At 33.8% G+C, this 16359-nt stretch overlaps 1 protein-coding gene across 5 annotated transcripts in view; it reads right to left on the reverse strand.

Annotated features, from left to right (window-relative positions):
• Positions 1 to 1093: 1093 nt before the first annotated feature.
• SLC4A7 (solute carrier family 4 member 7) overlaps positions 1094 to 16359 on the reverse strand; it is a 111693-nt gene continuing 96427 nt past the window's right edge. For 3 of the 5 annotated variants that reach the window (XM_042956780.1, XM_042956777.1, XM_042956776.1), the window contains 4 exons: positions 12087 to 12218; positions 9496 to 9593; positions 6482 to 6589; positions 1094 to 4635 (listed from right to left, as the gene is read on the reverse strand). In XM_042956780.1, coding sequence (XP_042812714.1) covers positions 4554 to 4635; positions 6482 to 6589; positions 9496 to 9593; positions 12087 to 12218 — 420 coding nt within the window. In that variant the 3' untranslated portion in view covers positions 1094 to 4553. Of the gene's footprint in view, positions 4636 to 6481; positions 6590 to 9495; positions 9621 to 12086; positions 12219 to 16359 lie in introns of those variants that run through there. The other 2 variants (XM_042956778.1, XM_042956779.1) reach the window with 2 other exon arrangements.

Raw genomic sequence — 16359 nt, forward strand, 5'->3', positions numbered from 1 at the left:
AGAATTTACACACTCACTGCACATCATGAAATGTGACGTGTGTTAATTCCACATCATATTGCAAAATTCTAAATAGATGTGTCTTAAATAATGAACCAGTCTATTCTTAAAGGGATTTAATTTTAATATTTCTTAATAGCAAAAAGCCATTGTGAAACACATAATATTTTGTTTCATCTTCTTTTCTGTCTCCTTACTGAAATATATGAATATTAGGAAGCAGGAAACAGAAATCACCTATTTTTCCTTCACCCCCATCCCTCCACATGAAGAAGCTATGCAGCAATTCTAATAAACAAAGTACAAAGACAATATCCAACAACTAATTCAGTAGACTTTTATTGCTCTTTCAACTTCAATAACATCTCTAAAAAATAGTTTTCTTCTAACATTTATGAAAGAAATTTGAAAGGCAGGATCATTCACATTATAGACTTGGTAGAGACTTGTACTTCATATAAATGAAAAATACCCAGTTCTACATTTTAAATGTTTGATTTACCTTGGATTTTATTACAAAAGAAAATATTATCATTGTAATTATAAAAGTCATAAAAATTAGAACTGTACTGTGAAATTATACCAAGCTATCAAATATTATATAAATGAACAATAAAATTCAATTTCTATTTATTTAAACATAGTAAACATTAGAAGATAACTCCCCTACAAAACAAACAAAACACCCCAAACTTTTAATATTAAAGCAACAAAAGAAAAGCCACAACACAAAAATCAATGCACAAAAATCTGATTTAAAAAAACACTGGGGTTTAACAATTGCTATAAGTCAACTGTAGAAGTCGGTATGTGCTAATTAAATTAAAGTTTAAAAATGATCTGTAGATGATTCCATTTCCAACTATATGTTTTCCTATTATTGATACTTATATTACTTTTTGATATGATAGGAAAAAAAACCCGACTTTACATTAAAATTGTCAAATTTTGAATTCTGAACACTATTTTAAATTTTCAATGTCCTTACAATCTTTAAGCTTACTTTCTAAAACATAAATAATTGTTGGACTAAACCAAAAGACACTTCACATATCTGTACTGTGTATGATAACAATGATGTAATCTACATAAATAAAATTCAGAACATTAAGTTATTTGATTTAATCATGTTTGAATCACAACGTTATATCAATGGCTTACACATCCAAAATCTGAGCACTTTAAAACAGGATTCACATGTCCAAACTGTTGAGCGCATTTACAGAACTGATGTCCATGATACGATCCTCGAAAGACAGCAAGCTCCCGTGTAATACCTCAGTTTCAGACACCATTTTATGTTCTACAGGAATTTTGAACCTGTCTTTGTGAAAGGAAAAACTTAGAAAGCTATTATATACATACATAAAGTACGAGGAAGAAACAAATGCTTTTTGGATGGAGAAAGCAAAAGTTAATCTTTCTGAATGGTAAAGAAATCTGCTTTATAAACACATGCATTAGCACATAAATTTTGTCCTACATGTTTTACAAAGACTTGGCAAATGTGAACATTGATACGCCACAGCTTTTTTCAACAACTTAAGAGATTTAAGATTTTTAACATCATTTGCGTGCGTGCACACACACAAAGACACACACACACACACACACACACACACACACACACACACACACACCCATTAGAAAGTTTGTATGCTTCACTTCAACATACCTAATATTATTAGAGAACATACAGAATCATCCTTTTATCATAAGGAAGTTAGCTCACTGTTTTCTCAAAAGCTGCTATTTTAGAGTGAAATAGCATTCAAAAAGAAAGTAAATTTCAGATGGTCAACATCAGGATTTATTATAGTCTCTGTAAACAGACATCTATAAATAAATAAAACAGGGTGGAGAGAAGAGAATCCTGAGGTGGCTCTGTAGCCAGGATATTCAGTAGCACTAAGTTCCATCCTGGAAACCAAGGCATCTAAGAAAGTGCAGGGCTGTTTATATTAATTTATTTTGTAAATGGAATATGTACAGGTTTAATTATTTTGCACCTTGAGGTAAATCAGTACACTGCAATTACTACTGCTCATTTACACCTATTTAAGGCAACATTTAAAAATCAATATATGTAGTAAATTATATTTTTTACTTGTCTTGCAATGAACACTATCCACGATCGCTATTTTTCAAAAACAGTGGAAAAATATCATAACCACGTAAAACAAGCAGTTAATTACTTAATAAACATGAGTTACCTTTGCTCTTCAATGGAGTAGTCATATCAGATCATTTTGTAAGTCAAGTAGTCAAAAGAAAGCAGAAACCATTGACAATTAGAAACATAGCAAAAACATTTTGAGTGCAACGTATTTTGCAAGTCATGGTTTTTCTGGCACTGGACTATCACTATACATAATTAAATAAAATTACAGAAACACTATGATGCCAGGTAGTTTTCAGTTTAAAATTTAAAACCCCTTCCTGTAAAATAAGAACATTTGTGAACCCTATGGTGTCCAGACACAAAGAAATGATGTGAGGAAATCCCCCTTATTCAGGTCCATCAGGGGAGTTTACAAAATGTAGCAGCAAATACTGGGGTCTTTGGAAATGATTATGCTGCTGTGGATAAACAGGAATCATTTCAGTGCAAGCTCACGAAGAATAACAAGCACCATGGGTAATACTCAATTATCGATTGCCAACAGAGTCTAAAACTCTTCGGCAGGCAGTACCAAATGATGCCGGCTATGTTTTCTAAAGAAACGTAGCTACATTTCCAAATTCCCATGTGAAGCAGAAGTCAAATCCCTTATTTTAACTAGAATCTGACAATATGGTCTCAGATGGGAAATGACATCTGAGTTATTAGTAAGTAGTTTAGAACAGATGAAAAACACTTCAGAATTGCTAAAATATCAGCTTTTGGCATTCCTCATGATCCTCTATAAGATCAACTTTTCATACTTTTGTACCTTAATTACAACTGATTAAAGGGAGCATTGGAATTTCATTAAAAGTTTCATCTTAATATTCATGTCGCAATTTTGCTATTTCTCTCTGTGGCTTCTCAATACTCATTTGGTTTTTGTAAATTATCCTCTTGCCAAATCAGTTTCACAACCCCATTCATCCAGTCCTACAGGCTTAACAAGAACAACATTTATTTATTTCATGTAGAGCTAAGAGTATATAAAAGATGGCTAAAAAGATGTGCTAGAAGTTAAAAAGGCAGCTCAGAAAAGCAAAAACAACAATACTAACACAAACTAGAAAGAATGCCATCAATCTGAGCTATACATAAAATGTCTAAATTCCTTTTAAAATACAAATATGGCAGTGCTTTATATCAAAGATGTAAAATCTGTCAACTGCTTTCAGATAATAAACCATAAATGCAAGTGAGCACCAACTATTTACATTAACAATTTAAATTACTCTGTATTTGTTATCTTTTCAAATGTTTATATAATATTTAAGTATATCAATTAAAATAAATAAAATATTTTAAAATGCAATCACATAACAATCTATTAAATAGTATCCATACAATAGAAAGAATAACAACGTAAACAAGAAAATGAAAGGTAATTCTTTAGAATAAAGTAATACTGATCATAAACCCATTAAGAGAATTCTGACTCCTGATTATTTCCTCATATTACTTGTAATAGAAAAATAATCAAGGACCTGAACCTGATACAAACTAAACCACATTTTAAGTAAAAGACAGCAAAGGCAGAGAACAGAGTGGGCATTCTGGGCTCTGATAAAGCATTAGGATTCAGAAAATATTTCTACAAAGGCAACAAAGTTTAACTATTAGAAATTTGCATTTTATAGCTTCTAAAATCCATAAAGTTATGACTGCTATAGGTTAAATTATAAAATCACCTGCAATTTTACTTGTCTATCGGAATATAAACCTAAATGTGGAGTTTTAAGATTTAAAATAAATTTTAAAAACATAAATGTCAAAACTATAGTTCTTAGCTAGAAAATTTCTATTGTTCCACCTTTATAGCCAAGAAATCTCCACTGCTTATGAAACATACAGATTATCTGCATAAATGAAACACACATGCAGAGAAGCCGTGACATGTTACATTTGTCCCACAACACTGGCATAAAGACTCCCTGTTCTTCCCATAAAGAACGAACAGAAGTGAAATAATATGCAAAAATTTTTAGTAACTCAAGTAAAAATTATAAATATATGGACAAAGTATGTCACTTAAGGTTGGTATGAATTACCACTGATGGACAAAGAGATTTCAAGGAAAGCAGATTGAATGCATTTCCCCACATCTTTCTACCGCAGAACACAAAATGTTTTTCCAACAAAATAAATATTTGAAGAGTTAAGAACCATGTACCTCATTTCTAAGAGACTATTTCATCATATACACAGTCTCCATGGTGTTCCTAGCAAACTTCAGACACTACCTCAAAAACTCAGTAGTCACGCATTAAATAGCATGACGTACAATATTGTTATATATAGTGACATGAAATACACACATTTTATATATATACATATAATAAAATATATATATAGCTGTATAGCTATATATATAGTTCCTCTTGGTTCAATTCTATAATGAAGTTTCAGCATCCATGTATTTCTTTGTTGGTTCATCTTCAAAATTTATTTTCACACTGACAGGCTTTTCAGGGCTATTTAAAACAAAGAATGAGAATAAATGATTTTGAAATGGATACATATTACATTCTAAACACGGCCAACACTTAGCATCCATAATCACCCTTTTGAGATGACTATAAATACTATAAACTAATGACTTGCTATTTGTTACTTTATTGCTTTCTTTTCGTATCAGTAAATTTGATTGGAAAGACAAATATTAAAAATTCTTAGATTTTTTCCAATGGATATGTTTGCTACTGAAATTAATGTTTTTCTTACAAGTGAAGAGGAGTTTCTTAAAATGGGTCATTTTATGACTAAGTTTATTAGTTTTACTTTATAAATAAACAGTTGTAGCATGTGACATTTCACTGACAAATCCATTAAAAAAAAGTGATCTTTGCTAATATAGATAAGCATCAAACAACTTCCTGCAAAATGTAACACATTTACAAACTTTCTCTTCCAAAATTTGGTTCACAAATATAAGATCAGAACACATCTATTTTATATTTTCAAGTTACTATCAAATACAATGATTCCATGTACACAGATTTAATTGACTAACTCATAAATGAAAATACACTGTGGTTTGCTGCCTTCTCCAGATAAGACTGAAGAAGGACCCCCAAACATTTTTCTGTTAAATGACATAACCCAAACACTGTCTTTCTTTCCCTTTGATTTTGACTTGAGGAACAACCTGAATGAAAGGCAGAAATATAAAAGATACAATAATATTATTGTAAGGTCTTTACATTTATCAAAATAATCTCAGCCACGAGTGCTGACAAGGTGTGAAAATTAAGAGTAAAAAGAATATCAAGCTAAATTCTAGCTGCATGGAATATACAAAATGACAAAGAGTTAAACTTAAAAACTTTTAAGATCAAAGACAGAAGTCTTTGACTTCTTAGTCCAGCTTAGAGAATCGGAACTCAAGAAATGATTAAAAAAAAAAAAAAAAAAAAAAAGGATAGAGATTAAGTAGGAGCAAAGCTCTAAGAAGAGGTAAGGAAGGTATGAACAAAACCTAACCAATTATTATCAAAAGACAGTGGCCAGAAAGATAGTAGCTAATGAGGAACAGCTAGTGATTGTTTTTCTGGAAAAGTTTTGATTGGATATCCAAGCAGAATACACGGACACAAAACGAGTCAGGTCCAAAGTGACACAGAATACCTGCTGAGTATGAACGACTGAGTACACTGCTGGATAACACCTCATTTCTCTACAGACCCAAGGGAATCAAGTACCCTTGGGCACCTAACAAAAAATCTAAGGAAGGAGGTATGAAATAGTTATGGAGTCCACGCTCCCTTATAAAACTGACTGACCGTTATATCCATGGATTAAATTTCTTCCAACTATCTTCTAGGAAAACATTTACCTCACCTGAAGAAATGGCAGGCTAAAACAAAACAAGACAAAACCAAACAAGGAAAACAATCATGTCTGTCTTTTTGCTTGGACCATCAGAAAGAATGACTGAGGGAGCGTCCAATTATAGAATTTATGTAACCCCTAATAATTATCTTTCTGTACATGGTTTCTGATCTTTTATATACTTATTCCATATTACCATAGGTGATATTCACTTTTATTCTAAAATGGCTCAAATTCTTTTTGGAAATAGGCAACCATGAGTTTAAAAAAATAACTTCTTTGGCACTTATATCTGATTTCCAGTATTCAGCGAAATGATGGATAGACAGATGAAAGGAAGAAGGAAAGAAGAGAAAAGGGCTGGTTTTGTTAAGAGAATAAAACTTATGCAGATTGAGTTAAATGTAATGGTTTTATTAAATAGCTATCTAGGCAGAAGTCAACTGAAAATCGGCTACGGTTAGAAAATGCGTAAATAGTTACAGCTACCTCGTGTTAGGCCTGGTTACTTTGGCATTCTCAGTATTCATGGAAAGTGCCTTCCATTGTGCAGTTTTGGCCATTTCATCTGATATGTTAACAACTGAGGGATCAACACTAAAGAACAAATATACTTTTTGGTTAGTATTCAGTACTTGCAAAAGCATTAATACTGTCGCTCTTGACTATATAGTATTTGTCTTCATCAACTTAAAACTGAGAAAGCTCTTTGTCTTGCACTTAAACCAAGGTCTAGAAAAACATCAGAATTATATAGTTCTGTTATAAAGATATCACGAAGCATTGTATCTTCCTGCATAATCAAAGCTAGGAGTTAAGATTATAAATTGGCAATGATGCCCAAAGATGATCATCTTGGCTCTAAACGTATTACTGAAATAACATAAAAGACTACATTAATGTGCTTGTAAATATAAAAAATATAGCCTCAACACAATTAGAAAACTTTCATACCTGGCAAAAATCTCAATCTCATCAAATAAATATCCCCAGTTAAAGAAAGAAAAATTGAGATTATTTTTTTTTTAAAAAAACTGATTTTTAATAGCTTTTAAAAAAACCTTTAAAAAGAATGGTTGAAAAGGCAATCAAAATCAAAATCAAAAGAACGAAATACTGTCCTTTCGTTGTAAGAGAAAAATGTAACCATTCCATGTCTTTATAAAATATTGCAACATTCCTTTGAGATGAATCCAATAATGATCATATCCATAAATAATCTGGGGCTCGAGGTTATCAGTCACAAGTCACAGGAAAGTGCTATGAAGTTAATAGAAATATATTTGCAAGCCTTTTTCCTTCACCAAAAAGTAACATTTCATGCATAGAAGTGACAAGCACAAATGTCAAATTAGACCTTAAATTCACAATGTGATGGCAGCTATGTGATAAATGACTAAACAGCACTCCTTTAGAAAAGTGCTAGCTTTGTTCACACTTTAAATCCAGTATCGCTTAAAATAATAAGACTGCAGGGGCGCCTGGGTGGCTCAGTGGGTTAAGGGTCCAACTCTTGATTTTGGGTCAGATCATGATCTGAAGCCCTATGTCAGGCTCCAAGCTGAGCATAGAGGCTGCTTGGGATTCTCTTTCCCCCTGCCCTTCCCCCACTCACACTCTGTGTGTGTCTCTCTCTCAAATAAATAAACATTAAAGAAATAAATAAATAAACTTTATTTAAATAAATAAATGAAGAAATAAGACTGCAGAGAAGTGTAACATGGTCCTTAAAGAATCTCTAGGAAAAGGTGCTTTACCAAGTCAATTTTTTTAAGGTGCAAAAAATTTGAAGGCCCAAATTCACAATGGCAGAGCCATTCCAACTTGAAACTACCTACTGTGACTAAACATTTCTTTGGTTTGTTGCCAACTTCAAATAACTGGAGACATTCCTGAAGCACTTCCTAGCTTCAAAATGTCCTCCTCTAAGAACTTTCCCATTACTAAAAATTAAGACTTTTCTGAAGACAGTACATGTTTTGTTATTCCCCAAAATAAAACTACATGGGAAAAAAAAATCCCTTCCTTTCATGTTTAACGGAGTTTTGCAGTTTCCAAATGTTTTCCTGCATTACCTCATTTGATTTTCATGGCAGGTAATCCAAAGCTACTTAAGACTGTAAAATATGACAGATAAACAGATCAGCCGATTTCTGGCATTTCTGATGACCAAATTTTAAGCAAAGCAGCATTTATCATGGCCTGTGCCATCACTTAAAGAGACAAAAGTATATGTACAGATAACCATCCTTTTTGTTAAATATCAGACAGTGTAAGTATAGATTCCACTTAAATTTGTCAAGGCCCGTGTATAATCATACTGAGAAAGGGATAATGCAGACTAGAGAGACGAAGTGGCAAATAATTTCAGCAAATTGATGAGTCACTAATAACCATCATGGCCGCTCCTATAGTCTTAAGTCCAACAAAATTAATACACTAATTCATTGAACAAACATTTACAGAACCCAGCAAAGCAGAGCACTACAGCTGCGTATATCAAGACATCTATACTTGGCATTTAATTTAAAGAACATAAGAAAGATTTGAGGGAAAATCATGAAAGGTGACACAGAGTACTTAATACCAACGATGAAAATTAACAGTAAAAATTATAGAGGGAACATTACTTATGAAGTCATCTATCAAAACGAATTAACATGTACAAGTCTAAATACAACATCTATAAAAACTATAAAGATTAATTAAAAATGAAAAAAATCTGAAGTTAATAAATACCAACAAACCTTTTCTATTAAACGGAACCTATATACACTCTATACCTGACTTTTCTACTATCAAGCGCTAATCAGAAATAGAATAAATGTGGAACCAGAAATCAGATATGTGCATAAATAATATAGACTTTAATTCTTTTAAAACTACAAAAAAGTACACAGAATTTAAAGACAGAATTTACCACCATCTTTGGTTCTTAAATTTACATATAAACCACTAAAGTCATACATTATAAACTATGTATGAAACGCAACTTGTCCGTGACATGAGCCCTCACTGACAATAGTCAAGTCACACCTTTGCAAAGTAGGAGAGTTCCGGGGCCTCTACACATAGTCAAAATTTGGAAGGTTATCAGACAATGGATTACCAATGTTCATCTTTCAGCACACGGTGACACAGCCCCAATAAAGGACAGAAGGGAAAAACCTATACTACTGAGAGAATGGGACTATTCTGAGTTTTGTGTTCTGACTTTAAACTTCATTAAAACAGAAGGAGTGATACAAGACAAGTAGCTCTTGTCTGCTTGGCATGTGAGTTGGTTTAATGTTCTGGTCTAAGTCTGGCCTATCACCTGCGAAGGGAAGTGCCTTGCGACTCCCTTTCGAATTCACGAAGCCCCCGGTTAGTCGATATGCTAGATGCCAGTTTTGTCATCTTTTTAAAAATAAAGATCACTACTTTAATGAAGCATTACATGGTTTATTCATGTACTTGAAGTGTATACAAAATACATTTTACAAGATAAAGTTTTATCTCACCTATATTTCAGGGCTTTAACCGGAATCTGTAAGAGACTTCCTCCTTCAAATGGAAGGTGCACAGTGTCGTCATCAGCTTGAAGCATCCGTTCAGCTTCCTTCAGGGCACATACACAAAAAGATTACTTTTCCCAGAATATTTCCAGGAGGACCAATTAATATGTAACATCTTCAAGAACTGGAAACCCAAACTGACAATATTATTTAAATATAACATATTTGCCATGGCTGGAAAAGTCCTTTTACTATTAGAAACATATACTTATGGCACAATAGAACACAACCATTTGGAAAGACTAAATTGTAAATGCTTACAACGTTCAAGTTTAACCGTTAATACTATTTTAAAAATCGGTTTAGCTACATAAATTTTATTATCAATTATTAGCACAGAACAAGAGATAAAATTCTGTGAAATCTCATTACAATACACTGTAAGCAAAACCTCATTTGTAAAGGAAGGGTTTCTCAATCTCAGCAATACTGACAGGGCCAAACAGTTCTCTGTAGTAAGGGGCACTCCTTACTAGGACTAGTAAGTAAGTAACACTAGTCCTAGTGTTAAGTAGCATCCTAGGCCTCCACTTACTGGATGCCCCTCCAATTCTGACAATGAAAAATTTCTCAAACATTGAAATATGACCCCAGAGGAGAAATGTCACCCCAGACGGAGAGCAACCTCTATTGGAGACATGACCCAAAATCATGACGTCATAATCACTGGGGGCAGGGCTGGATGGACTGGGAGAGCATTCACACTCTTCTTCTTAACAACAGAAATCCCACTATTTGAAGGTGGCAACACGCCCAGCTTTTAAAAAGTCAGAGTTATGGGGCGCCTGGGTGACTCAGTTGGTTAAGTGTCCGACTTCAGCTCAGGTCACGATCCCACAGTTTGTGAGTTTGAGCCCCGCATCGGGCTCTGCACGGACAGTTCGGAGCCTGGAACTTGCTTCAGATTCTGTGTCTCCCTCTCTCTCTGCCCCTCCCCTGCTTGCGCGCTCGCGCGCTCTCTCTCTCTCTCTCTCTCAAAAATAAATAAACAGTAAAAAAAAATAATTAAAAAGTCATCATAAAAAAAACCTCCAAAACCCAAAGCTCAATTTCCCAGCATCCCTTGCAACTCCATGTGGCCATGAGATGCACAAATAAATTACTGGATGACAGTTCTGGAGAGACTCCTTAAAACAGGACAGTAAGGGGAGAGCAGGTTTTGCTTTCTCACCCTATCCCCCCTCCTCCTTCCTGCCATCTCTCATGCTAATATGACAGCTCCGGCTCGGAATCCATTTCGACCTAGGAGGGGATGCTGAGTATGGAAACGGTGCTGAGGACGGCAGAGCGCAGCCCAGGAGCGCCCGGACGGTGCAACTGTCATATTAGCTCACCCCTCTTCTAAGACTTCTTCTACCTGAGCCCAGGAGCTCTTTGTGTTTAAGCCCCCTGTACTTTTGTCTCCTGTTATACACACTGACCCTTATTCCGACTTAATACAGAAAATAATATGCAGGCAATTTTAACCTAAAGTATTTCATAAATAAATTCTACCGTACTTGAAAATTCACCAAAAGCTCATCAACATTTGCACATATAATATAGTTTTAAAGGAAACAAGAATCTTTAAAAAATTCTGGAGACTCCATTCAAATCAGTATTTCCAATTAGTATCCTGATTAAAGAGTCATGATTTTTCTTAAAAAGTAATCATAAGGCCAGCAATTCTGCCATAAATCAGGACTGCATAATTAATCCAAACTATGAAAAAAATACCAACAAGCCTTAAACATATTTGTCCATGAAGTTTAATAAACTCATTTTCGTAAATACTACACAATATAAGGTATATACTACGTTGCTTTCTCTCAAAAATTAGGGGGAAAAAGTAATTTTGAGCTTAATTGTACTTTTCGTAAAATGATATTTAAAGTCCTTTTTGTCATTACGTAGATGTCAGATTAAAATGTTAAAATTTAAATGTACGCTAAAATGTACTTATGAATTTAAGATTTCTGTTACCTATGTTTTAACACTGCTAAATTCTGTCACTGTTAATTAAGTACACATGGGATACGTAATTTTTATTTCTTTATTTATTTTTAACGTTTATTTATTTTTGAGACAGAGAGAGACAGAGCATGAACGGGGGAGGGGCAGAGAGAGAGGGAGACACAGAATCCGAAACAGGCTCCAGGCTCTGAGCCATCAGCACAGAGCCCGACGCGGGGCTCGAACTCACAGACCGTGAGATCATGACCTGAGCCGAAGCCGGCCGCTTAACCAACTGAGCCACCCAGGCGCCCCTAGATACGTAATTTTTAAAAGGCTGGTTTTGGGTCAGGGCTTTGAGGGGGCAAGTTGGTAAAATGGGTAAGAACTTATGTTTGGGACGAGTTACCTACTAACCTCCCTCTGCCTCAGTTTCCTTATAGGTAATCTGGGAATGACAAAAGTACCTACACTTCATAATGATAAGGTTCTTAGGAGGATTAAAGGAGCTGATTCCTGTAAAGTGACCATAAGAGTGCCTGCTACTTGGTACGAAGTGTTAAGCAACAATGAATAGTGTAAATTTAAAACTCTGGTCTTATTACCTCTTTCTCTTTTTTCTTTTTGTCATCTTCTTTCTTTTTCTTACTTTCTGGCATGAGATCATCAAGCCAACTAAGTTCTCTCTTTGTGAAACACAGATCCATGAGTTTGCGTACAAAAACTAATGCGAGAACCTTAAAAAAGTGGAGGAGAGAATATTAACTAAAAATTAACTATATCATTTGAAGAGAAAAAAAGTATCAAATGATAAATAACCAAAAAGTGATGCATGTATTTTATTTAAAAATCATTTCATATACCATCTTATTTCAAAGGAAGTGAGTTACCTATGTATCTTTCAAACTTCCTGCTCAAAGAAAAGATATTAAAAATACCATTTTTAATATTTTCCTATATAAATCGCTTGCACTCTGCATAAAATTAGAAAGCAAATTAAGCATACATAGTATCTTCACAGTAAAACAAGATTATTAATTTTTATGACTTTAAATTATACACATTATATAGATAGATACAATTTTAAAAATCTCCTAAGCAATGCATTAGAGAATCCATTTCCCAATATCAGGTTTAAACTTTTCAATTATATAATGTGCTTTCCTTTATTTATTTATTTAAAAAAAAATTTTTTTTAATCGTTATTTATTTTTGAGAGAGAGACTGTGAGCAGGGGAGGAGCAGAGAGAGAGGGAGACAGAGAATCAGAAATAGGCTCCAGGCCCCGAGCTGTCAGCACAGAGCCCGACGTGGGGCTCGAACCCATGAACCACGAGATCATGATCTGAGCCAAAGTCGGATGCTCAACCGACTGAGCCACCCAGGCGCCCCTAATGTGCTTTCCTTTAACTGCTACTAAGGTTGAAGAAACGTTTGCAAATGTTCATTGACCATTTGGACTTCTTCCCTTTCTTCTTACCATCTTCCTTATTACTGTCTTTTCCCTGTTTTTCAATTGCTTTTTTATGACTTTTATTCATGAATTTGTAAGATTCATCTTACAATTGTAAGATCTAAACTCTGTGTAGTTTAGATAAAGGCATTTTATTCGCCTTATGTGTTGCAAATACTTTCTCCCAATTCACAATACGATTTTATTTACTACATTCATAGAAAACACTTAATTATCATGTGGTTAAATAGATCTTTCTTCCTTTTACAGTTGGGTTTCCCTATCTTGAGAAGTTATCCTCAATCACTGGACTATATAATATTCTTCAAAATCTTCTACTACATTTTAACACTTACGTCTTGAATTCATTTACGGTTTCTTTCTGAATAAGGTAGTGAGTAAGGAAGCAACCTTAGCTCTCCATTCAGAGTCAAATCATCCAAGACTATATACTACATTTTCCCATGTAGATGAGTTATCATCTTTAATGAAATGTCCCACTTATGGTATTCAAGTGGTAAATTCTCACATATATTCTGATAAATTCTATTTTTCTGATTTATGTCTACGCCCATCTCAATTCCATACTATGTTAGCTGCCCTCACCTGACAGCAAATTTTAAATATTTAGTTATCACAACAGTATGGTAGCAGCATAGGAACAATCAAGTCCCTCCCTCACCCCAGACCCCGCCAGGAATTCTTAATTATCTTTGTTTTGTTATTCCTCTGGTATTTATTACATCTTTACTTTTTTATTAATATGCAACTTACATTAAAATAGAAAAATATCATATGTACAGTTTGATGCTTTTGACACATGTACATATTTGTGAAACCTACACCCGAACAACACACAGAACACTTCTACCATCCATGTTGTTATCTGTGACTCTGGCATTTATTTTTCTCCATAAGCTTTAAAATTACCCAGTTCACACTGACAACAACTTCCCCACATACACACAAACACATGCAAATAAACTCATACAACTCATTCCTGAAGTGACATCTTTACAATACTAAGAATGCAAAATAAAGAACATGGTATATCTTCCTATTTGTTTGGGTCTTAATTTTATGTACTTCCACATTTGATCGGTTGAATTGTGTCCCGCATGAAAGATGTATTGAAATCCTAACCCCCTGTACCTCAGAACGTGACTTTATTTGGAAATAGGGTTGCTGCAGATATAATTAAGAGGTCATACTGGAGTAGGGTGGGCTCCTAATACAGTATGTCCAGTGTCCTCAAAAATGGTCTTATAAAGACACAGTGATACACAGAACACATGACAACAAAGGCAGTTTGGAGTTAGGCAGTTGCAACACGAAGAAGGCCAAAGATTTTCAACAAACTGCCAGAAACTAGGAAGAGGCAAAAAGGATTGCCTCACAGGTTTTAGAGGGCCCCATCCACACCTTGATTTCAGACTTCTAGGATCCACAGCTATCATATAATACATTTCTTTGGTTAAGCCAATGGTTTTCTGGTAACCACCTGCCCTAACAAAATTCTTATTAATTCTATTAGAGCTTTTAGTCTTTTTTTTTTTTAATTTGAGTCATTTGAGTTAATAAGTATATAATCACATTACTGACAAATAATGTTATCTCTTCTTTTTGCCAATTATTATATTATTCTTATATCATAGTTAGAACCTTCAATTCATATCAAATAATAATAATAGCTGGCTTCCCTATATTAAAACTCATTTATAAATTTTTATTCAGTGACTGCATTTTATAAAAAGTCTTTTTACCTTTAATTATGTTGATAATTCTTGCTTGCTGCTCAAGTATCCCAGTCTATTTAAACATCATATATTACTTATAGAAACACTATAAATTTATTTATTTGTTAATATCTTCAGATTTTTTACACTTATATTGGTAACTGAGAAGTCACCATCGTTCTTTCATACTTTATTGGGCTTTGGTATTAAGACCTTGCTAGTGTTTCATGACCAAAAAATGCAGAAGTTTCCATCTTTTCCTTTGGTTTAGAATAATTTAAGAAGTACTGAAACTAACTGTTCTTTAAATCTCTGCTGTTAACCCATCTGGGGCCCAGGATCCAAGAGCAGATCTTTAACCATTTTCCCAGTCTTGTGCGCAATTGACTTCTACATATGCATAGATTTTATACTTCTCTTTGGGTTAACTCCCAGAAATGTATGTATAGAACGGAACTAATCCATTTCCTCTAGATCAGTGGTAGGTAAACCACAGCCCTTGGGTAAATCTGGCTCTACCTGTTTTGTATGGACTATGACCTAAGAATAGTTCGTAAAGATGAACATTTGGAATTGATTTGATAATAGGGAACACTAACTTTGAACCTCATTAAATGACAGAAAAATTATCCCAAATGAGAAAGAATTTCATTTTTCTCATTAGTAGTCTTTCACTTAAAAAAACTGGACAATTACTTTTTAGAGTTCAACAATAAGAAACTGTGGACATTTCTCTCCTGTTATAGAAGTGCCTATATATCTTATGACCCACAAAGCTGAAGATATTTACTATCTGACCCTTTACAGAAATAGTTTGTCAACCTCTACTCTGGATGTTCAAACTTATTCCTATAGATTCATGTAGCATTTTCTTAAAGCCCCTCATATCTCCTCCATAGCTATGGTTATGCATCTCTTCTCTCTCTTAATCTTGTATATTTTGCTCTTTTTTTCTTCTTTACTCAAGCTTGGAAGCAATTTATTTATTATGGATATTTACAAATAAAAAAATTGGTTGCGTTTAAGTTCTTCTTTAATAATATATATTGTGAAAGGTATACATTTTTCTACAACTTTAGGTATATCTTAGGTGTATCTCACAGACTTTGTTATAAGTTCTCCATTGAAATACCCACAATGTTTAACTCAATTTTCTACCCAGGGATTATTTCGGCATTTAATTTCTAAATACTTAAGATATCTTTAGTGTTTTTCAATATTCATTTGCAATGTAATTTATTTGTGATCAGGAAATATTACCTGGATAATTTTTAAGCTTTTTAATTTTTTAAGATTTTCTTTGTGGCCATGTACTAACCAATGTTTACACGGTATTTACAAAAGGATGAATATTCCCCATTTGCAAAATGTGATATTCTATGATAATTTAGTGAACAATACTGTCTTATTAATATGATCTAAAAAAATTTTTTTTAACTTCTGGGTCTCAATTCCTGAGAAAGATGTACTGAAACATATTCTATAAAAGAAATATGTTGTTTTGGTTGCTTTGCTTTTTATACCTGGCTATCATCTTTGTTCCATAAACATCTTAAATGCTGAAAGTTACTTAAAAAAACAAAACAGGGGGCGCCTGGGTGGCTCAGTCGGGTAAGTGACCGACTTCAGCTCAGGTCATGATCTCTCAGTTTGTGAGTTCGAGCCCCACGTCGTGCTCTGTGCTGACAG

This window comes from Panthera tigris, chromosome C2 (genome assembly GCF_018350195.1).
Source record: "Panthera tigris isolate Pti1 chromosome C2, P.tigris_Pti1_mat1.1, whole genome shotgun sequence".
Taxonomy (NCBI): Eukaryota; Metazoa; Chordata; class Mammalia; order Carnivora; family Felidae; genus Panthera; species Panthera tigris.